This window comes from Panthera onca, chromosome C2, assembly GCF_046562875.1.
Source record: "Panthera onca isolate mPanOnc1 chromosome C2, mPanOnc1 haplotype 2, whole genome shotgun sequence".
Taxonomy (NCBI): domain Eukaryota; kingdom Metazoa; phylum Chordata; class Mammalia; order Carnivora; family Felidae; genus Panthera; species Panthera onca.
In genome coordinates, this window is record NC_138347.1 from 128388939 (window position 1) to 128407516 (window position 18578).

An 18578-nucleotide genomic window follows, 5' to 3' on the forward strand; every position below is an offset into this window, starting at 1 on the left:
AGATAAAATGCAAATATTAGAAGACATTGAATTTATATGATTTATATGATCTAGTATGACTTAATATAGTCTTTTTAAAAAATTTTTAATGAAAACCCTGAGCTTTCTTTTGTGACTTTAACTTTCTATATAAGGACTTACGCTTGAAACCATTATGCACAATTCCTGATCAAGGCATTTTGAATTAACAATGTCTTTAAATTCTTCATACAGACCTTGACAAGGAACTTTGCCAAGTAGTGATAATGCTCTTTACAACAACAATTTGAAGATTACAACAATACAGATTGTATTTCAAGACTCTAAGTGTAATTCCTTTCTTGACAAATTTAACGTTGAAGTTTCTAGTAATATTATGGATAGACTTGAATCCAATCAAACACTTTTAGATCCAGTGTTAACAACGTGAAATGCTAATTTGGACAACTTCTGTTTCTCGTTGGAGCCGTCAACCTGTAGCTTAGCTTGTGATAAGAAGTGACAGGGTACACCGGTAGACAGCTACAACTATCAGACCATTGCTGGAAAATAATTGCCTTGTTTGCAGGCAGACAAGAGTCTTGTTAGGGCAAGAGTCCAAGATACAGGTCTTGAGATTCCAGAAAGATTCAGACTATTGGATTGTTTTGTGAAGACAGAGATTTGAGACTGCTTGCAGGGTTGCACCCACGAGAACACCACCAGGCACCCCTACGTCAACCACCCCTCACCTGTCTCTTGCCCCGCAGTCCCCAGGTGGCTCCACTTGGGATGCAAAATTCCCTTTTGCCTTTAGCCTAAAATTGCCTTTAGCACCTTGTCTACAGAAGACAGTGGCACCCTCTGCGGCTCTGTCAAAGATGTTCAAGTGGTCCAGCTTCTCCCTGGTCACATCCAGCAAGCCCAAGATTCCACACATCACTCATTGGGCTTGTCACCTCTACGGACTATCGGCTGTATGGCCAAACCTAGCTCTCCTCTGAGGAGCCCCAGGCCAGGAGCTCTGCCCATCCCAGACTTGACCTGGCTGCCCCAAATGCTGAGGGCTCCCAAGACTCCAGGCACCCCAATAATCCAGGTGTGATGCTCTGGCCTGCCAATGAACAACACTTGTTCTCCAAGATGCCTAAAGGTATGCCATGAATTAAAAAAAAAAAAAAAGTTTCCTTGTGTAAGTCAGGGATACTAAGTACAAATAGTACCCCCTCTACCCAAGTGTGTGTTCACAGAGAACAAGACTGACCAGGTGTGAGGTAAACCTTATAAAGTTCTAAGCCTCTATATTCTCTCTCTTTTTTTTTAATGTTTGTTTATTTTTTGAGAGAGAGACAGAGCATGAGCTGGGGAGGGGCAGAGAGAAAGGGAAACACAGAATCCGAAGCAGGCTCCAGGCTCTGAGCTGTAAGCACAGAGCCCGACGTGGGGCCTGAACCCACAAACTATGAGGTCATGACCTGATCCAAAGTCAGACGCTTAACCGACTGAGCCACCTGGTGCCCCTAAGCCCCTCCATTCTTAACCTGGAGTTCACAGACCCCCTACCAAGGTGCTTAAGGATGGAATTCATGGGCGCCTGGGTGGCTCAGTCGGTTAAGCGTCCGACTTCGGCTCAGGTCATGATCACGCGGTCTGCGAGTTCGAGCCCCGCGTCGGGCTCTGGGCTGATGGCTCAGAGCCTGGAGCCTGCTTCCGATTCTGTGTTTCCCTCTCTCTCTGCCCCTCCCCCGTTCATGCTGTGTCTCTGTCTCAAAAATAAATAAATGTTAAAAAAAATTTTTTTTAAAAAAAGGATGGAATTTAGGAGTCCATGAACTTGGATGGGAAAAATTGACATCCTAATTCTCAGTAAGCTCTAACTGAAATTTAGTTTTTATTCCATTAAGAATATAGACCATAAACCACAGCAGCTACCAGTACCTGGAGCTTTATTCCAGTAGAAATCACAGATATTTTTATATCTCATTACACTTGTTGTAGACATCTCAAAACATGATTTTCATGAGTCACTGCTTTGAAAGCATAGTAGGAGCCAGACCCGCCACTCAATCTTGTTATTTAATGAGTTAATAAAGAAGTATACAGAATACTGTGTTACAAATCTGTTTTGTCTCAGGTTTTGATAACAGAACGTCAAAATAATTGGCTTTCCTTTTAACACTAGGTATTTTATTTTATGCACGTAGTCATGATTTTGAGGTGTCCATAGGCTTCACCACTCTGTCACAGGAGTCCCTGGCACACAAAAGGTCGAGAACTGTAAGTGCCTAAGGTCACCAGCTCCCAGTGCTTTGGGAGGCAATAGAGGAGGCACTGGGAGAGAGCTGGAGGGCTGGAAGGATCTTGGCCAGTGAAGGGAAGAGTTCTCCCAATTCTATACTGGCCCTAGGGGATACGATATGCAGCATTTCTCATTCCGCTTGGGCATATTTCTACGGAACATGTATTAACACTGAAAAATTTCAGATCTCTGGAAAACGGCTTGAAATATATGGATTTAGGGAATGGCTTAGCCTGAGAAGACACTGGAATTGCTTGGGGTTCTTTAAAAAAGTGATAGTAATCAGGAATGCAAGCTGGTGCAGCCACTCTGGAAAACAGTATGGAGGTTCCTCAAAAAACTAAAAACAGAACTACCCTACGACCCAGCAATTGCACTACTAGGCATTTATCCACGGGATACAGGTGTGCTGTTTCGAAGTGACACATGCACCCCCATGTTTACAGCAGCACTATCAACAATAGCCAAAGTATGGCAAGAGCCCAAATGTCCATTGATGGATAAATGGATAAAGACGATGTGGTATATATCTACAATGGAGTATTACTCAGCAATCAAAAAGAATGAAATCTTGCCATTTGCAATTAAGTGGATGGACCTGGAAGGCATTAAGCTAAGTGAAATTAGTCAGAGAAAGACAAACATCATATGACTTCACTCATATGAGGACTTTAAGAGACAAAACAGATGAACATAAGGGAAGGGAAACAAAAATCATATAAAAATAGGGAGGGGGACAAAACAGAAGAGACTCATAAATATGGAGAACAAACTGAGGGTTATTGGAGGGGTCGTGGGAGTGGGGATGGGCTAAATGGGTAAGGGGCACTAAGGAATCTCCTCCTGAAACCAGTGTTGCATTATATGCTAATTTGGATGTAAATTAAAAAAAATAAAAAATAAAACAAGTTAATAAAAAAATCACTAAAAAAAGAGAACACATTTGTGTACCTCAAATCCAAAAAAATAAAAAATTAAAAAGTGATAGTATTAAGACCTTTTGGAGCAAAATAAAAAAGATCAGGTGATGCCTTCTCACTATACAAATGGAAGTTTTTGCAGGAGGTAGCCCGCTGAACATACCAGCTACCTAGAATCTTTCCTATCCTTCACTCACGGTCCAGGACTTGTTAATATGAACAGGTCAGGATTCCACGCTGGGCTGTCAGCCAGGAGGGGGATCACTGGGGAAACCACTGGGCTCCTGCCCAGCCACCACTCTGTTGGGTTATATGGGGACCTGCACAGTTGGAGTACATGCTCCTGCTGGGAGCAGGCTATATCCTCCATCACAGTTGAAATTAATTGGTAGAAAACACTTCTTGCCTTGTTTGTAGCATTTAATTTTGGGCTGAGGACCTGAAACATGTGTTCTAGATTGCAGAAAGATTCGGGGACTGGCATGTTATCCAACAGGGGTAAGACAAATCCAAGAGATGGAATCCCGAGAGGTCCTCGTTGCCTCCCAAAGCCAGTGCCATGGGAATTAGGACAGCTCTGGGAACTGGCAATTAGCTCAGCCACACCAGATGCCTCCCAAAGGAGTGGTTGTTCCACAAAAGCACTGGGCAAACTAGTGTCAAACGGTCTTAGCTGATCTGTGTTCCAGAGCTGAAGCAATGAAGAGGTTTATGTAATGGATCTGGCTTTCCTTTCTCTGTTTTTCCCAGTCATGCTTGGAGAGCTATTGGAGGATTTGCCAAGCAGTCTTAGTGCACATGTCCCATATTCACACACTTCCCCATCATTGGTCTGTAGCGCTCTCTGAAACGTTCTGGACGCAGTCCTCCTCACCACTGAGGTTCGTGCCAAGCATTCCTGTAGCCCCTCCATACAAGATACTTAGCCAAAAAGTGCTGCCTGGCTGATTATTATGGACTTTGCTGCCGGGACCCTCAGTAATCCTGGAAACTGCTCCCCTCACAGGCAGCGTAAGACCACGCCCTGGAGGGAGAGCAGGAGGCTTACAGCATGCCCAGCTTGCGGCAAAGCCCTTACTCACATCATCTTGGAGGTGAGGAACTGCCTCCACTCACAAGCAATCATGCAGACAGAGCTTGGTCACCCGTTCTCTGAAGAAGGCTACCACTGTTACTCCTGAATGGGCGCGCAGAGCAGAAAACATGAAACTTTGGCATGCATTGTGCTGTGATGTGTTCTGAATATAAACTTGAATTTTTTAGGCATTGCTATGCATCAGGAAGGCTTTTTTTGGGTAACACCTTTATTAAGATATAACCCACATACCATACAATTCACCCATTTAGAGCATATAATTCAATAGTTTTTTGGTTGTTACATTCAGACTTGTGCAACAATCAATTGTAGAACACTCTCATAACCTCCAAAAGACACCCCTTACTCTTTAGTCTTCAACCTCCCCCACCTTCCCCCCCTCCCCGCCACCCCTAGCAACCACCAACCTACTGTCTGGCTCTCCAGATTTGCCCATCATAGACACTTCATATAAATGAAATGATACATATGTGGTCTTTTGTGACAGGCTTCTGTCACGTAGCAGAATGTTCCCAAGGTTCATCAGTGTTGTGACAGCAATGCTTCATCCCTTTTTACGCCCAAACATATTCCACTGTCTGGATACAGCACATTTTGTTTATCGGCTCATCGGTTGAGGGACATTCAGGTTGTTTCTAACTTTTGGCCACCATGAGTAACGCTGCTGTGAACATGCATGTGTCACTTTCCGTGTGGACCTGTGTTCTCGTGAGCTTGGACACGTGCCTAGGATTGGCACTGCTGGGTAAACGGTGACTCTTTTTCAGGAACTGTCGAACTTTTCCAGAATGGCTGCACCATTTTGCATTCCTATCAGCAACACAGAAGCGTTCCAATTTCTCCACATCCTCATCAACACTTGTTTATTGTCCATCTCTTGTACCATCGCGGCTATGAAGTGGTTATCTCACATAGCATTGCATTCTCCTGAAGCTGCATTCTCCTGAAGACTAGTGATGCAGAGCATCTTTTCATGTGCTTTCGGCCATTTGTATATATTCTTCAGAGAAATGTCTATTCGGATCCTTCGCCCACTTTAAAATTGGGTTACCTGTCCTTTTATTATTGAAAATGATGAGAACAAAGGCAAGAGAAATGGAGCCAAAATTAAGTCTCCTTCTAGCTTGCAACCCACTGACACCTGAACCACGCACAGCATGACCTTCATGGCTGCCTTAGTGCCCTAATGTTTATGTTTTATTAAAGACTAAAAGTAACCTTAACAGCAGCTAGCCCCTCAAGGTCCTGAAAGCCTTGCTTCCAAATTCCTTAGAGGCTTACGCTATCCCTAACCTCACTAATTAAAAAGCACGTAGTCACCCCTCACAATCCTGGTGCAGCTCTTTCTGTGCATGGGGCCTGTCCCCGTGCTATAATACAATCAACTTTTGCACTAAAAACATCTCAAGAATTCTTGCTTAGCCATTCGCTCTCGAACTCAAAACTTCTAAATTTCATAATTTTGTCAGAAAAGCTTGAGTTTTTAATGACTATCCAGCTGCACTTTAAAACTCAGCCCCAGCCCTAACAGGAATGGGATGGGCTCCTGCAAATTTTGTGTCTCTTCCCAGATAACATCATTCTGGGAAAATTCCAGTCCCTGAAGTTGTGGTTCTTGATCCCCCCCCCCCCCCCCCCCCCCCCAGTTCACAGATATCCTTGAGAGTCTGATGGACAGTCTCTGAGAGAAAAATGTACATACGCAAATTTGTCTATTTTGCATTTAGTATCAGGGAGTTCCTGGACCTTCCACCATTCAAGCATTGCCTTAGTAAGGTTCTTTCTTTTCATAAGAAGAGTGTACACTTATTTCTAATGATTGTATTGTCAAATGATTTGAACTTGGCCTTAATGGACGACATAAAATGCCCAAATTCTAGGTTCCCACAGAGGAAAAAAGAGTGAACTGGCTGTGAGATTATCGAAATCACACTGTAAAGAAACAGCTTTTATAGAAGATTGCTTTGAAGGCCTGCAGTCCATCATTTCTCCAAATTATCCCGTGATCAGGCCAGACCATGAGAGCTTTACACCATCACATCTGAGATTGTCTTAGAACTGGTCTCTGATTGCACTTCAGCCTTTGCCATCAGCCCACAATGAAAGCTGTGCAGCTGTGTAAGGAAACTGTGCAGATTCTATTACTATCAGTTACAAAAATGTTGTAGGACCTCTCCTAAGGCTCATACACGCATTCAAAAAAGATGTGCTTCTCTTCAACCCATGGTCTGTTTTGATCTCGTCAGCACCATAAAGCTGTTACATAATGTTTCCTTCCCCACTTTTGCCCTTAAGAAACTCAGAAGTAAGGGGCACCTGAGCGGTGCAGTCAATTAAGCATCTGACTCTTGATCTTGGCTCAGGTCATGATCTCACAGTTTGCGAGTTCGGGCCCCATGTCCAACTCTGCACTGATGGCACAGAGCCTACTTGGGATTCTGTCTCTCCTTGTCTCTGTCTCTCCCCCACTTATGTGCTCTCTCTCAAAATAAATAATAAACTTAAAAAAAAAAAAAAAAAAAAACAACAACAACTCAGGTGTCTGGGTGGCTCAGTTGGTTTAGCATTTGACTTTGGCTCAGGTCATGATCTCACAGTTCGTGGGTTTGAGCCCCATGTCGGGCTCTGTGCTGACAGCTGCTTTGGATTGTGTGTCTCCCTCTGTTCCCCCACCCCCACCCCCACTCATGCTCTGTCTCTCTCTCAGAAATAAACATTAAAAAAACAAACAAACAAACAAAAACCTCAGAGGTAAAGTTGCTGCCTGTCCCCAGCAACTGAACTAGATATTCTGTTAATTTGTGAATGGACATTGATGGCCTTCATTTTCCCTTTGCCCTGATTCCACTGTTTCTTTTTGATATGTTTTACATGCGATCTCAAACTGTTTCTAGAACAAGTCAACAAATCTCTTTTTCTAACCTTACCTTTCTGCCCTTGACTGCCATTCATGACACCTGTTTGTTTATGCATGTTCTTAATGACAGAACTTATTTTATAGTTATTTTTCTCACCCGTAACTTTTAGTTTCTGGACTCAAGGGTGTTTTGCAAACAGATTACCATCACCCCAGTTTACCAAGCAATATGTGTCTAGGTAGGAGAAGGAAGGTAGAAATTTTTTTTTTAAGTTGAGAAGACATAACAGAGACAGTGTTGTGTTTTTTTTCTACTTGACAAGATACTTTCATGGTGCTTACTAGGCTAGGCACTGTTCTATGTACTTTACAAATACTAATCTTCACAAAAACCCTATGAGGGAGGCATGATTATTGCTTCCCGTTTTACAGATGAGAAAGCTGAGGTATGGAGCAGTTAATTAACTTGTGCAAGGTCACAAAGCCAGTTAGCGGTAGAGCCAGGATTAGGAACAGGGTCGCCAGCCTGCAGAGTCTGCACTCTCTACCCCTGGCCTCTGCTAAAGAGAGCCTGGCTCTGGGACCCTGGGTAAGCCACATAAATCACGTGGGAACAATGACACCCACTGTATCCTCGGCTCATTGAAATCAAAGGAGGCTCCACTGAAAGGCAGCATCCTCCCCACAGTGAGAACTCCACTTTGTCCTCTTCAGCTAAAACCTGCATAGAAATCCAGACCAAACTTTACTGGGAATGCCGGCCAAGTGGAATGAGGTAACTCACCCAACACAACGTCATCCGTAAACACCAAAAGTAGATGAGAGCACCCTTACCTTTTCATCTCCTGTGAGCATCCTGATCCTAGAAAGATTTTGTAAAGTGTGGGTTAGGAAACTAGCTCAAATTTAGTTGACACATTTTAATATTTGGCATATCTTCTTGAAAAATGAAGTTGAGAGATTAAATTGCAATCAAACATTTTGACAAATTTAGACAGTTTACTTCAACCAACAATGCAGTATAAGTTTAAGGGTGTACATAGTACCTCATGATTCCTTATGCATCTCCAGTGACTAGAGTCTGTCCTTGCTCCTCCTAGTCAACATGTACCATAGAAACTTGGGGTTGCACCCTACATATTTTAAGTGGAAGCATGGGACAGTCTGACATTCAAAAATCCCCTCATACCAATCCAGATGGGCATCACAGTTTTAGAGTCTGCAAAGCCCTTTCAGAAATGTATTTTCGGTAAATCCTCTCAACTCCATGACGTACCATCCCCATTTTACAGGTGAGTACAATGAAGCCCAGAATAGTAGCCATTTTTATCCACCTAGTATTCACTTAGTATCTGCTATGTGTAAGACAGCATACTGGATAGAGGCAGGACCTTGTCCCTCCTTTAAGGAGTTTCCAATTTAGTGGGAGAGACAGAAATTAGACAGCACAGTATGGTCAGTGCTTTGAGAAGGGCACACACAAGGCACTGTAAGAAATGAGCAGCTCTCCCTGAGTCTGATCGGGGGCTGTGGGAAGTCTTTGCCAGGCAAGATAATAGGGGCATGTGAAAGAGTTTGGGAAGAGGAGGCTGACCTAAGGGACAGCACGTCCACAGGCACAAAGGGAAAACGTGGTGCATCTAAGGAAGGACATTTATCTGTTGGTTCAAACAATCTGAGCACTTCCACAGTGCTGGGCTTGTGCTGGGTGATGACGCCCCCACGACGAACCAGACTGGCAAAGTCCTTGCCCTCAAGAAGCACAATTCTAAGGGTAGACAGATAATAAAAATGTAAATCAAGTAACAAAATGAGTTCAGAGTGGTGAGTAGTATGAAGGGAGTATGCGTTAGTCTGGACCAGGGTAGTGGCACCAGGGAGAGAAATGGCTGCATCTAAGAGAGATTTGGGAAGCAGAACTGATAGGACCTCCCAATGGCTTGGACCTGGAGGTGTGGGTGAAGAAGGAAATAAGGGGAACTCCTAGCAAATGGCAGACATGAAGCTGTCCTGACATGCAATCTTAGGAGGAGGGAGAACCAAGAGTTCTCTCTTGTGAAAATTCAACATAGGATGCTCACCAGACATTCGAGTAAAGCAGCTCTGGGAGTCAGGTATCTAAGACAGCATCTCTGGAGAGAAGTCAACATGAGCTTTGAATGCAGGGGTCACTGGCCTATAGATGCTCTTAAAAGCTTAAAAAGTGAATGGAATATTCTGGGGAAGTTGAGTGAGAAAACCCATGTCAAAGCCCCGGGGTGGGGGTGAAGGGAGAGGAGAGGCTTCGGAAGAGAAAAAGCCAGAAGAGCAGGTGAGATGGAGGGGCCAGTAAGGTAGGAGAGAAACCAGGAGTGACAGGTCATAGAAGCCAAGAGAGGAAGAGGGATTGGCTAATGTGTGAAATGATGCTCAGGGACTAATTAGATCACTGGTGACCTCGAGAGCAAGAAAGCAGTTTCATGGTAGGGATGGAGGTGGGGTTGGAGGAGGTTAAGAGGGAGGTGAGGAACCAGAAACATCACTGCAGACAACTCTTGCCAGAAATGTTTGGGTGAAAGAAAGGAAATATACAGAGTATGAGACAGAAAGGCACAGGGAACTGAGGTTTTGTTTTGCTTTAAAGAAAGGGGAAATGACAGGATGTTTGTATGCTGAGAGGAAAGGGACACTGGGGAGGGGAGAGTCGCAGAAGCCCTGTCCCTTCCCTCAGCCGGTGCCTTCTGATGTCTCCAGCTGCCCATTCTAGCTCCTCCACTGATCCATTTCCTGGGATCCTCAGATGCTGGCATCCTTCAGGGCCCCCAGCCCTGCGTACTGCTCTCCTCTCCCTACACATCCTCCTTGGTAGATCATATCAGCGCTCCATGGTTTTAAACACCTTCTGCACCCTGAGATCTTTGTCTCCGCTTTAAACATCTCAGAAATGCACATGCCAAGCATTTCCATCTGACATTCCACAGGCACGCATGCCTAAAACCAGCCTGTCCTCTCCCTCCACCTCTCTCTTATACTTTGTTTGGAGCAAGACAGGGCTTTCTGTCACAATTCTTTCACCCCTATAAACTCTCCCAACCCAACCGGCCAGAAGCAACAACACTGGTACATCAATCTGGATCAGTCTGACTCTGAAATCCATACTTGCATTACCCACTTCTATAGTTACTTTCTCTTCAACTTGTATCATAAAATCCTTATTTTAATTAGTCTACAGCTATTCACAATGAAGTCATTAAGAGAAAATACCACTTAATAATAAAGAGTAATGTGAGAAAAAAAAGAAGTCTAGCAAAGTGGTTTATTCTTACAAGTTATTGCTGGAGAAAGTTCTTCAAACAAACCAGTGCAGTGAAAATGCCTTAGAGAAGCATCAGGTTTTCAGATTTCTTCCCAACAGTGTTAGGATGTCTCATCTTCACTATTTTTACATGTTCGTGTTTTGACAAGCTGCTTCGTCGGGTGACAGCAACTCTTCAGGGTTCATTTTTATTTCCAAGTTTGTGATTTTTTAAAAAGGCTACTTTAGGGTGGTGAACTGTTTCACTGTCTTTTCACTCTCTCTTTTAAGTTCTTCAATATGGGCATCCAGGCGCTCTAGAATATGATGGGACCGCAGTTCCTCCTCTTCCAAAAATCTGGTAGCTACTGAACCAAGAGGAGACACAGGCAAGGGACACTGAAGGAGAAACAAATTTGGACATATGTAAGTTGAACAGTAGATTTCTCAGATACATTTTCTAACGAGAAATATTAAAAGGTGACTTAAAATACTTTTTCTTCCAAAGAGATAATTTGTTTTTATCCTAATGATAGGACTAGTAAAAAAGCAGCTATTCCATAAACGTTAACATAAGACTTCTTCCTTTCTGACACAAGTTGTATAAATGTAAAGTGTCACATAAATATGTTAGTTATGGGCCTAAAGAATATCTCAGTTCAGACTTATATATCCTTTAATACCCTCAGAAGAGAATATACCTAAAGCCTGTTATTTTAAATTCACTTTTAAAATCTGAATATGTTACTTTGATTTTAAAGCACAGAAAATCTACCGACAACAGATTAGACAGCAAGTGAAATCAACACTTTCCCTCATCCAAAATTTCAGTCCACACTCCCTCATCTGAAACTCCTAGGGCCACGGTATTTCAGAATCCAGATTTTAAAAAGGTAATATAGGACATGTACCACATACAGTCCATTCTCACGTGCAGTCGTTATTTTCTATATACAGTCCCCTCAAACACTGAGTTAGTGAATAAAGAATCATTGCTCCTTGGGGAAATATACACACACACAATCTCACACAGACTATCATCCTAAAAACAACTCCTCCTGGTAGAATCCATTTTCTTTATTTTACATAAGAGAAAACGAGGTGCAAAAGTGTGAAGTGACTTGCCAGAGGCCACCCCACTAACGGGTGCCAGAGTTGGGGTTCCAACCCTGTTTACCAGGCCCCAGAGCCCGAGCTCCCTGTGCTACACTGTGCTGTCCCCACGTCGTCCCCACTCTGGTCACCTCTGTGTGACAGCTGGACAGGAGGGCAAAGCACCACCTCAACCAATCTCAGCTGGGAACGTGTAAGCGGGGATCCAACCTTTTCACAGCTCCTCACAGGACCACGAATGACTGTGGGAGTCCCTCAAGTATTGAACAGGGTGTTAAATAGTTAAGCGAGTAGGAGAATTCGCAAATACAGAATCCGTGACGAATAAGGATCAACTGTATTACCTTAGTGGAGTCTGAGGTAACGTCTCATAATCAAATACACTGATATTTCTGAAGCAAAATACTAAGTGGGATAAAGAGTCTATACATATTAGCACATCAGTTCAGTTCAGGTCAGGTTTTAGTGCCAAAAAGGTTTTGCTGCCAAACTTAGGAAGAAAGTTTTCAGGATGTTTTTAGGTCTCAGAATTACATGTAAGTGAAGCGGACACTTCTTTTAACAATGAAAAGAAAACTCTTCCATGAACCTGTTGGCATATGCAAAGGTCAAAAATACTGCATTTTCACAGGGATAGGACCATGTAACTGGTGACGGTAATGAAAATCTGGCCAGAGGCAAGGGCTTCGGTAGAGAACGCAGACAAATGGTGGAGTCTGCACAGTGGCTGCAGGAACACGGAGCAGCGAGTGTCGCACTGGGGTACCCAGTCCACGTCTGGACACGTCAGGCGCAGTTCCTTCCTCCGCCTCAACCCACCCGCTTTCTCCCTTTCCCAAGTTGCTTCCTTTCTTCTTCACTGGCTAGGCCTCACGACCATCTTGGCATCCAGAGATATTCCTTGACCCTCTACAAATTGACCCTCTCTGAAATACAAAATTGACCCTCTCTGAAAAAGGCAGGAAAGGAATTTCCAATTAGGGTTAAAAACAAATGAATGGGGGTGCCTGGGTGGCTCAGTTGGGTAAGACTTCGACTCTTGGTTTCTGCTCAGGTCATGATCCTGGTGAGTTCGAACCCCACCATCGGGGTCTGTGCTGACAGCAGGAAGCCTGCTTGGGAATCTCTGTCTCCTTCTCTCTGTCCCACCCCTGCATTCACTGGTTCTCTCTCTCTCTCTCTCTCAAAATAAATAAACAAACCAAAAAAAAAAAAGATACAAATGAATGGTTATGTTAATTTTCAAAACTAAGATGTATTTTGAAAAGTAATCATGGCTGAAATGTGTCTTCATGAGTAAAACTGCAAGACAGAAATACGTGAACATAATAAAGAGTACTTAAGGTAGAGAACCAGTAAGGAAAAACAAAACCAAAACAAAACCAAAACAAAACAGAAAACCATCACCCTGCTTTACCCTTAAAATAAAAAATAAAATCAAACTAAATAGACTTAATAAACTAATAAGATCAGAACGTTTCCATACCGAAGACATAAACTCTTCCTGGTCATTTATACTCTCAGAGACAGTGTCAGAAAAACTGGCATCATTTGTATCTAGCGCTGAAGGCAAAGAGCTAGTTTTACACAGAAAGTTAGAAGGCAAAGAGATGGTGGAACTGCAAGGGCTGATCTGAGAGCTCAGGGGGCTGAGGACTCTGGACATGGGCTCTATACTATCCAACGCCTGTCGTCTTGGAGAATGAAGACCTGTTTTGCAGTGCTCAGTCTTTACTCCATCGTGTCTGTACGGGCCACGGGTTGGCCTGGATAGCAGATTAGAAAACAAAACAAATATACATTGTAGTAACTTTTCTCTTTCAACACAGAACCGCTGCAGGAAGTTCACTTAAAAACAAAGGAATAGCCTAACCAGTAAGGCTGTAATTTACTAAAAGAGCAGCCCACTCGGACTACATGCTCTTTCTATCCAGTCAGGCCCCAAACATCCAACCCCCGCCACCAGGCCTCAGCCCTCACGCGGAGACAAACTGCCATAGTGTGTTTGGTGCTAGGACAGAGGCAAGTACTGTGCGCATGAGCAGGGTGCCTGACATCATCTGGGGTCGAGGTGGCAGTGGAGGAGAGGGGTCGGCAGAGGCTTTGGTAGGTAGGAAACACGTCAGCTGTAGAGTAAGAGCTGAAGCCAGGTGGGTTTTCACTGAATGCTGACTTCTTATGGTAAGAGCTTATAATTAATTGACCAACAATACAAAGGAAGCTTTATGTGAAAAGCCAATTTCTACTTTTAAGGTACAAGTGGGGCTACAGAGGGGGGAGGCAGCATGGAAAGGCTCAGGGGAGGAAGGACGTTGTTTATGCATGCGTCCAGAGTGTCTGAAACTAAAGCTTGAAGGAAGGGCCATACAACCACCCGCCGCATTTTATCCTCATGGCAGCTTTACTTGTCCACACTGTACTTCAGAATCAGACATAGAGTCGTTTGAGGAAGATTTAATTTCTGTAGTCTGAAATCGTGCTCAAACGAGAGTTCCAATAGTACACATTTTAAGTAAACTGAAGAAATTTTACTTGGACTCCGTATTCTTGAACTCAGGTACTCTGCTGTGTGCCGGTTTAAAGATTCTCTCATGGTTTTTTTTGCATATCTGAGTAGAAATCTCCAGCTTAGATTTAGTATCCATCAACTCTTTCTGCAGTTGTTGATTTTCAGACACTAATTTATTTAAGGCCTCAATATAATTCTCCTGGAGGTCTGCTAGTGAAATCTCTTTTGCCTAATAAAAGAGAATGCTAGAGTTACTTAATTTGTAGAAGAATATTTGTGATCTGGGAGACTGCTGGTGGGAAATTACATTTCTTTCAGTTATAACTAGTTCATCTGTAGCTTTACTTTGGAAAAAGTGAATACTTGTGTTTGGCCCCCTATGAGAAAAAAAAGTGTTGTCTCTTACAGTAAATGGGGGGGTGGGGGGAATTAGGAGCACAATGGGCTTCCCTGATGAGCCAAGGAATACCTACGGAGCTAGAGGAAGGCTGGAACTCAGATGGAGGAAAGCTACAAGTAGAGTCAGAAACAAAGAAAAGAAAGAAAATAGCAGCCATGGGTTCTTCCAGAGTATCTACAAAAGAAGACCGAGAGACCTAGTTCAAAGAAAGGCATTTGAGCAGAAGGTTCTGAAAAGTACTCTGCTCTTCAGGACTTTTACATAACATCGGCACCTATTCTGGGACGTGAAATCAATATGAACTACGTGGTAAAGCTGCATGCAAGTATAAGGTGGAGATTCCTACTCTGATCTGGTATAGGTTCTAAGATCATTCATTTTATTGCTTTTCTATCTAGGTGTCTGCTGGTAAAACAGTACCTGAAAAAACAGTAGTCTGGACCGTTTTTGTTTTTTTTTTTCTAATGACAAAATCTTTCAGTAACATTTTGAAAAATTATGGCAATCTTGTTTGGAATTTAATATGATGTTTAGCTTGGTCTTTTCTGTAAAGAATTTTCTAGAAATAAGCTGGTCAAAAGTAGTTTAACAAACAGAATTTAAAATATAAACTTTAAGATGCAGCATCCAATTATCTGTGTACCAACAGTGATGTAAGTTACAAAATTTGTCAATAAGTTGCCAATGCCAGATAAAATCTTAAAAAAAAAACAACTGCAGGATACAGGAGTTAAACTACAAACTACTGTCGATTTTTTAAGTGTGGCATATAATTTATTTTATCAGAGTTACTGCTTTCATTATTAAGCAGTAATAAATTTTCATAATTAATTTTTTTAAATTTTTTTTTTTTTTTCAACGTTTTTTATTTATTTTTGGGACAGAGAGAGACAGAGCATGAACGGGGGATGGGCAGAGAGAGAGGGAGACACAGAATCGGAAACAGGCTCCAGGCTCCGAGCCATCGGCCCAGAGCCTGACGCGGGGCTCGAACTCACGGACCGCGAGATCGTGACCTGGCTGAAGTCGGAGGCTTAACCGACTGCGCCATCCAGGCGCCCCCATAATTAATTTTGTTACAATAGTTATTTAATCCAAACATTCATTTGTAAAAGTAATTCCACCTTCCTAGGTGATAAAACACGAACAGGAACCTTCTAATAATTATTCTTAATACATACAACATGTTCACACTGTGTGTAACTTCAAAACCAGAGGAAGTTTAAATGACTTGATGGGATTTTGACCAACCAGAGTCTGTTTGATGTCATTAAATATACTTTTTTTAAAAAGATAGTGCTTGCTTTTGCCAGGCATCTTTTGAAGTTTTCTCAAATTTATTAGTTTATTAGCAACAATTCAGATAAGTGAATGTGAAAGGTAATATAAAAACTGCATGCCACACACATGCCCAGCTATTTGTAAAGAAAGGACAAGACTACCACTGTTAGATGGGGTTTCAGGAGAAATTAAACTCAACAGAATCTCTGGTCATAGTCTGGTTTAAGCACCCCTGACAGTTCCCAACTCTTAAATATGAATAGGCAATCACTGCATAAGATAAGATTCTCTCAATCAAGTACTACTAAATCCTGAGTCTTTTGAAGATTCTGTGGTGTAAATGAGGCTGGATCTTGACTTTCTCCACTACTAGCTTAGTATTGGCTTTATCAGGGCAAACAAAAATCAACTATCTTCCTTCCTCCCTCCCTTCCTTCCTTCCTTCCTTCCTCCCTCCCTCTCCTGGCACCCCCCCCCCCCACCATGAGTCCAACTTCCCCCTTACAATTTAGCTGCTGTCTCCTCTCCCCTTTTTCCTATCCTTGTAGGCTTGCACTTAAAAAAATCCTTTCATGGGACACCTGGGTGGCTCAGTCAGTTAAGCATCCAACTCTTGATTTCAGCTTAGGTCATGATCTCACAGTTCGTGAGATGGAGCCCCCACATCAGGGTCTGACAGCGTGGAGCCTGCTTAGGATTCTCTCTCCCCCTCTCTGTGCCCCTCCCCCGCTTGCACACACTCTCACTCACTCTTCTCTCTCTCAAAATAAGTAAACTCTTAAAAAAATTACTAAAATTAAGAAAAATCCATTCATTACAGTTTTAGAGGGATTTGGGAGGGAGCAAAATGAGATGCATTATTTTCATCTGCCACCTTAAATGGTGACGTAATATTTCATGGTATAGATAGGCACAGATGAACCATCCCTCTATAGGTTAACATTTAGCTTATTTCAAATTTTTAGACATTGAAAATAGCATCAAAATGACCATTTCTGCACATTTGCTCCTATAAGATGGGTTCTTTGGAAATGCAAACTGGTATGACCTTTCTGGAGAACTATTCTGCAATGACTATCAAAATCAGAAATGCAGATGATCCAGGACTTTATAGGCTATCTATATTTACAAGTTTAATGGACATTGCTAAATTGTCCTCTAGAAAGGCCATATCTATTCACTTTCTCGTTAACAGAGCTTAAGAGTCTATTGCCCTATATCCTTGCCAATACTGATTATACTCATTTTTAAAAATGAGTAACTGTCAAGCCAGTTAGCAAAAAAATATTTATTTTGTTTTGGTTATATAGGGAGGTTAAATAAGCTTTTCTTGGTCACTAGATTTTTGCATTACTTCTATGAATTATCTGTTCTTTGTCCACTTTTCTACTGGAATCCGATCTTTTTATTACCTTTGCAGGAAATCCTTACATTAATATTTTTAATTAAAAAAATTTTTTTAAAGTTTGTTTTTGAGAGAGAGAGAGAGAGAGAGAGAGACAGAGAATGAGCAGGGGAAGGGAAGAGGGAGACACAGAATCCAAAGCAGGTTCCAGACTGTGAGAGTCAGCACAGAGCCTGACACAGGGCTCAAACCCACAAACCGTGAGATCATGACCTGGGCTGAAGTTGGACGTTTGACCAACTGAGCCACCCAGGTGCCCCATATTAATATTTTATATTAACCTTTTGACTATGTACAAATTGTTTTCCCCAACTCTATTAGTCTTATTTTATGGGGTCTTATGCCATCCACAAATTTTACATTTTTATGTTGTAAAATTGTTTATGCTGTAAAATTCTTTATGCATTCATGATGCTAAGAGAATCTTACTGTCCCAAAAGATTATAAAGATAGTCCCCAATATTTTCTTTTACTTGAAATAAAGTATTCATTTAGTATTTTGTATTTTGCACTTTCTCCCACCCCAGCCTCCATAAACCATGATTATGAAATTAAAACTACTTAATAGCAAATAGGGGCTGTGTAACCATACATCTCTGAAGGCACACACTCTCTGGAAGTGCAGAAAAAAAGAATTTCTACAATCTTCGGGCATCTGACCAACATCAAGAAGAGATGGGTCAGAACAGATGGGTCATTTTGCAAATTACAAGAATTTTATTAAAAAATAGCTAAAAGGACATCCACAGGGTTTATAACTCACTGTTAAGTAAGCATATTCTGCCCGCTTCACAGGAGCTGGTACACACTTCTTACCCTCCTTACTGGTTTACTTTCACTCTCCTAAGGCAAGAATCCTCAGCCATCCTTGTGTCTGTTACACTGTCTACCAAAATACTTTGAATGTAAAAGATTCTAGAATATTTGACTAAATTAATTATACCTTATAGAAGTATAATTAAAACCAAATTATGTAAAAGGTGATATACTTTATAAGGACAAGATATTATGAACATAGTACCTACAACAGTAATAATAGTACGTAACATTTACTGCATACTTACTACATTCCAGACACTATGCTGAGCACTTTATATACACGCTCCCTATTAAGAACACAGACTATACATATATTTTGTCATATGCATAATGAAAAAAAAATCTTCCAATTGCTGAAGTGGAGAGTGATATTTTGCTCATTTCCATCATTGTCTTGACTTCTTTGAGAATGTTTCTGCAGAAGGAGCATTCCATTGTTTGATCTTAACTCTGTCTTTACAACATCAATATTTAAAGCTACTTCTTTAAAAGGCTTGGGTAACAGAAAAAGACTTAAGTTTCTATTTATGTACCTCATGTAAACCCAATTCCAATTTCATCACCATTTCAGAAAGATGATGATTTTCTAACTTGAGTGACTCCATCTGATCCAAAATCTCCTGAGAAGGGAAAAGCAGAAAAAAACA

The 18578-nt window shown here is 41.9% G+C and overlaps 2 protein-coding genes across 8 annotated transcripts in view; one reads left to right on the forward strand and one right to left on the reverse strand.

The window, feature by feature from the left end:
- Positions 1–18578, forward strand: part of AMOTL2 (angiomotin like 2) — a 278572-nt gene that overhangs the window by 98683 nt on the left and 161311 nt on the right. The window lies entirely within an intron of this gene.
- CEP63 (centrosomal protein 63) overlaps positions 10412–18578 on the reverse strand; it is a 62909-nt gene continuing 54742 nt past the window's right edge. For 4 of the 7 annotated variants that reach the window (XM_078432326.2, XM_078432325.2, XM_078432323.2 and 1 more), the window contains 4 exons: positions 18465–18551; positions 14050–14255; positions 13004–13283; positions 10412–10803 (listed from right to left, as the gene is read on the reverse strand). In XM_078432326.2, the coding sequence (XP_078288452.2) occupies positions 10645–10803; positions 13004–13283; positions 14050–14255; positions 18465–18551 (732 nt within the window). In that variant the 3' untranslated portion in view covers positions 10412–10644. Of the gene's footprint in view, positions 10804–13003; positions 13284–14049; positions 14256–18464; positions 18552–18578 lie in introns of those variants that run through there. The other 3 variants (XM_078432327.2, XM_078432328.2, XM_078432329.2) reach the window with 3 other exon arrangements.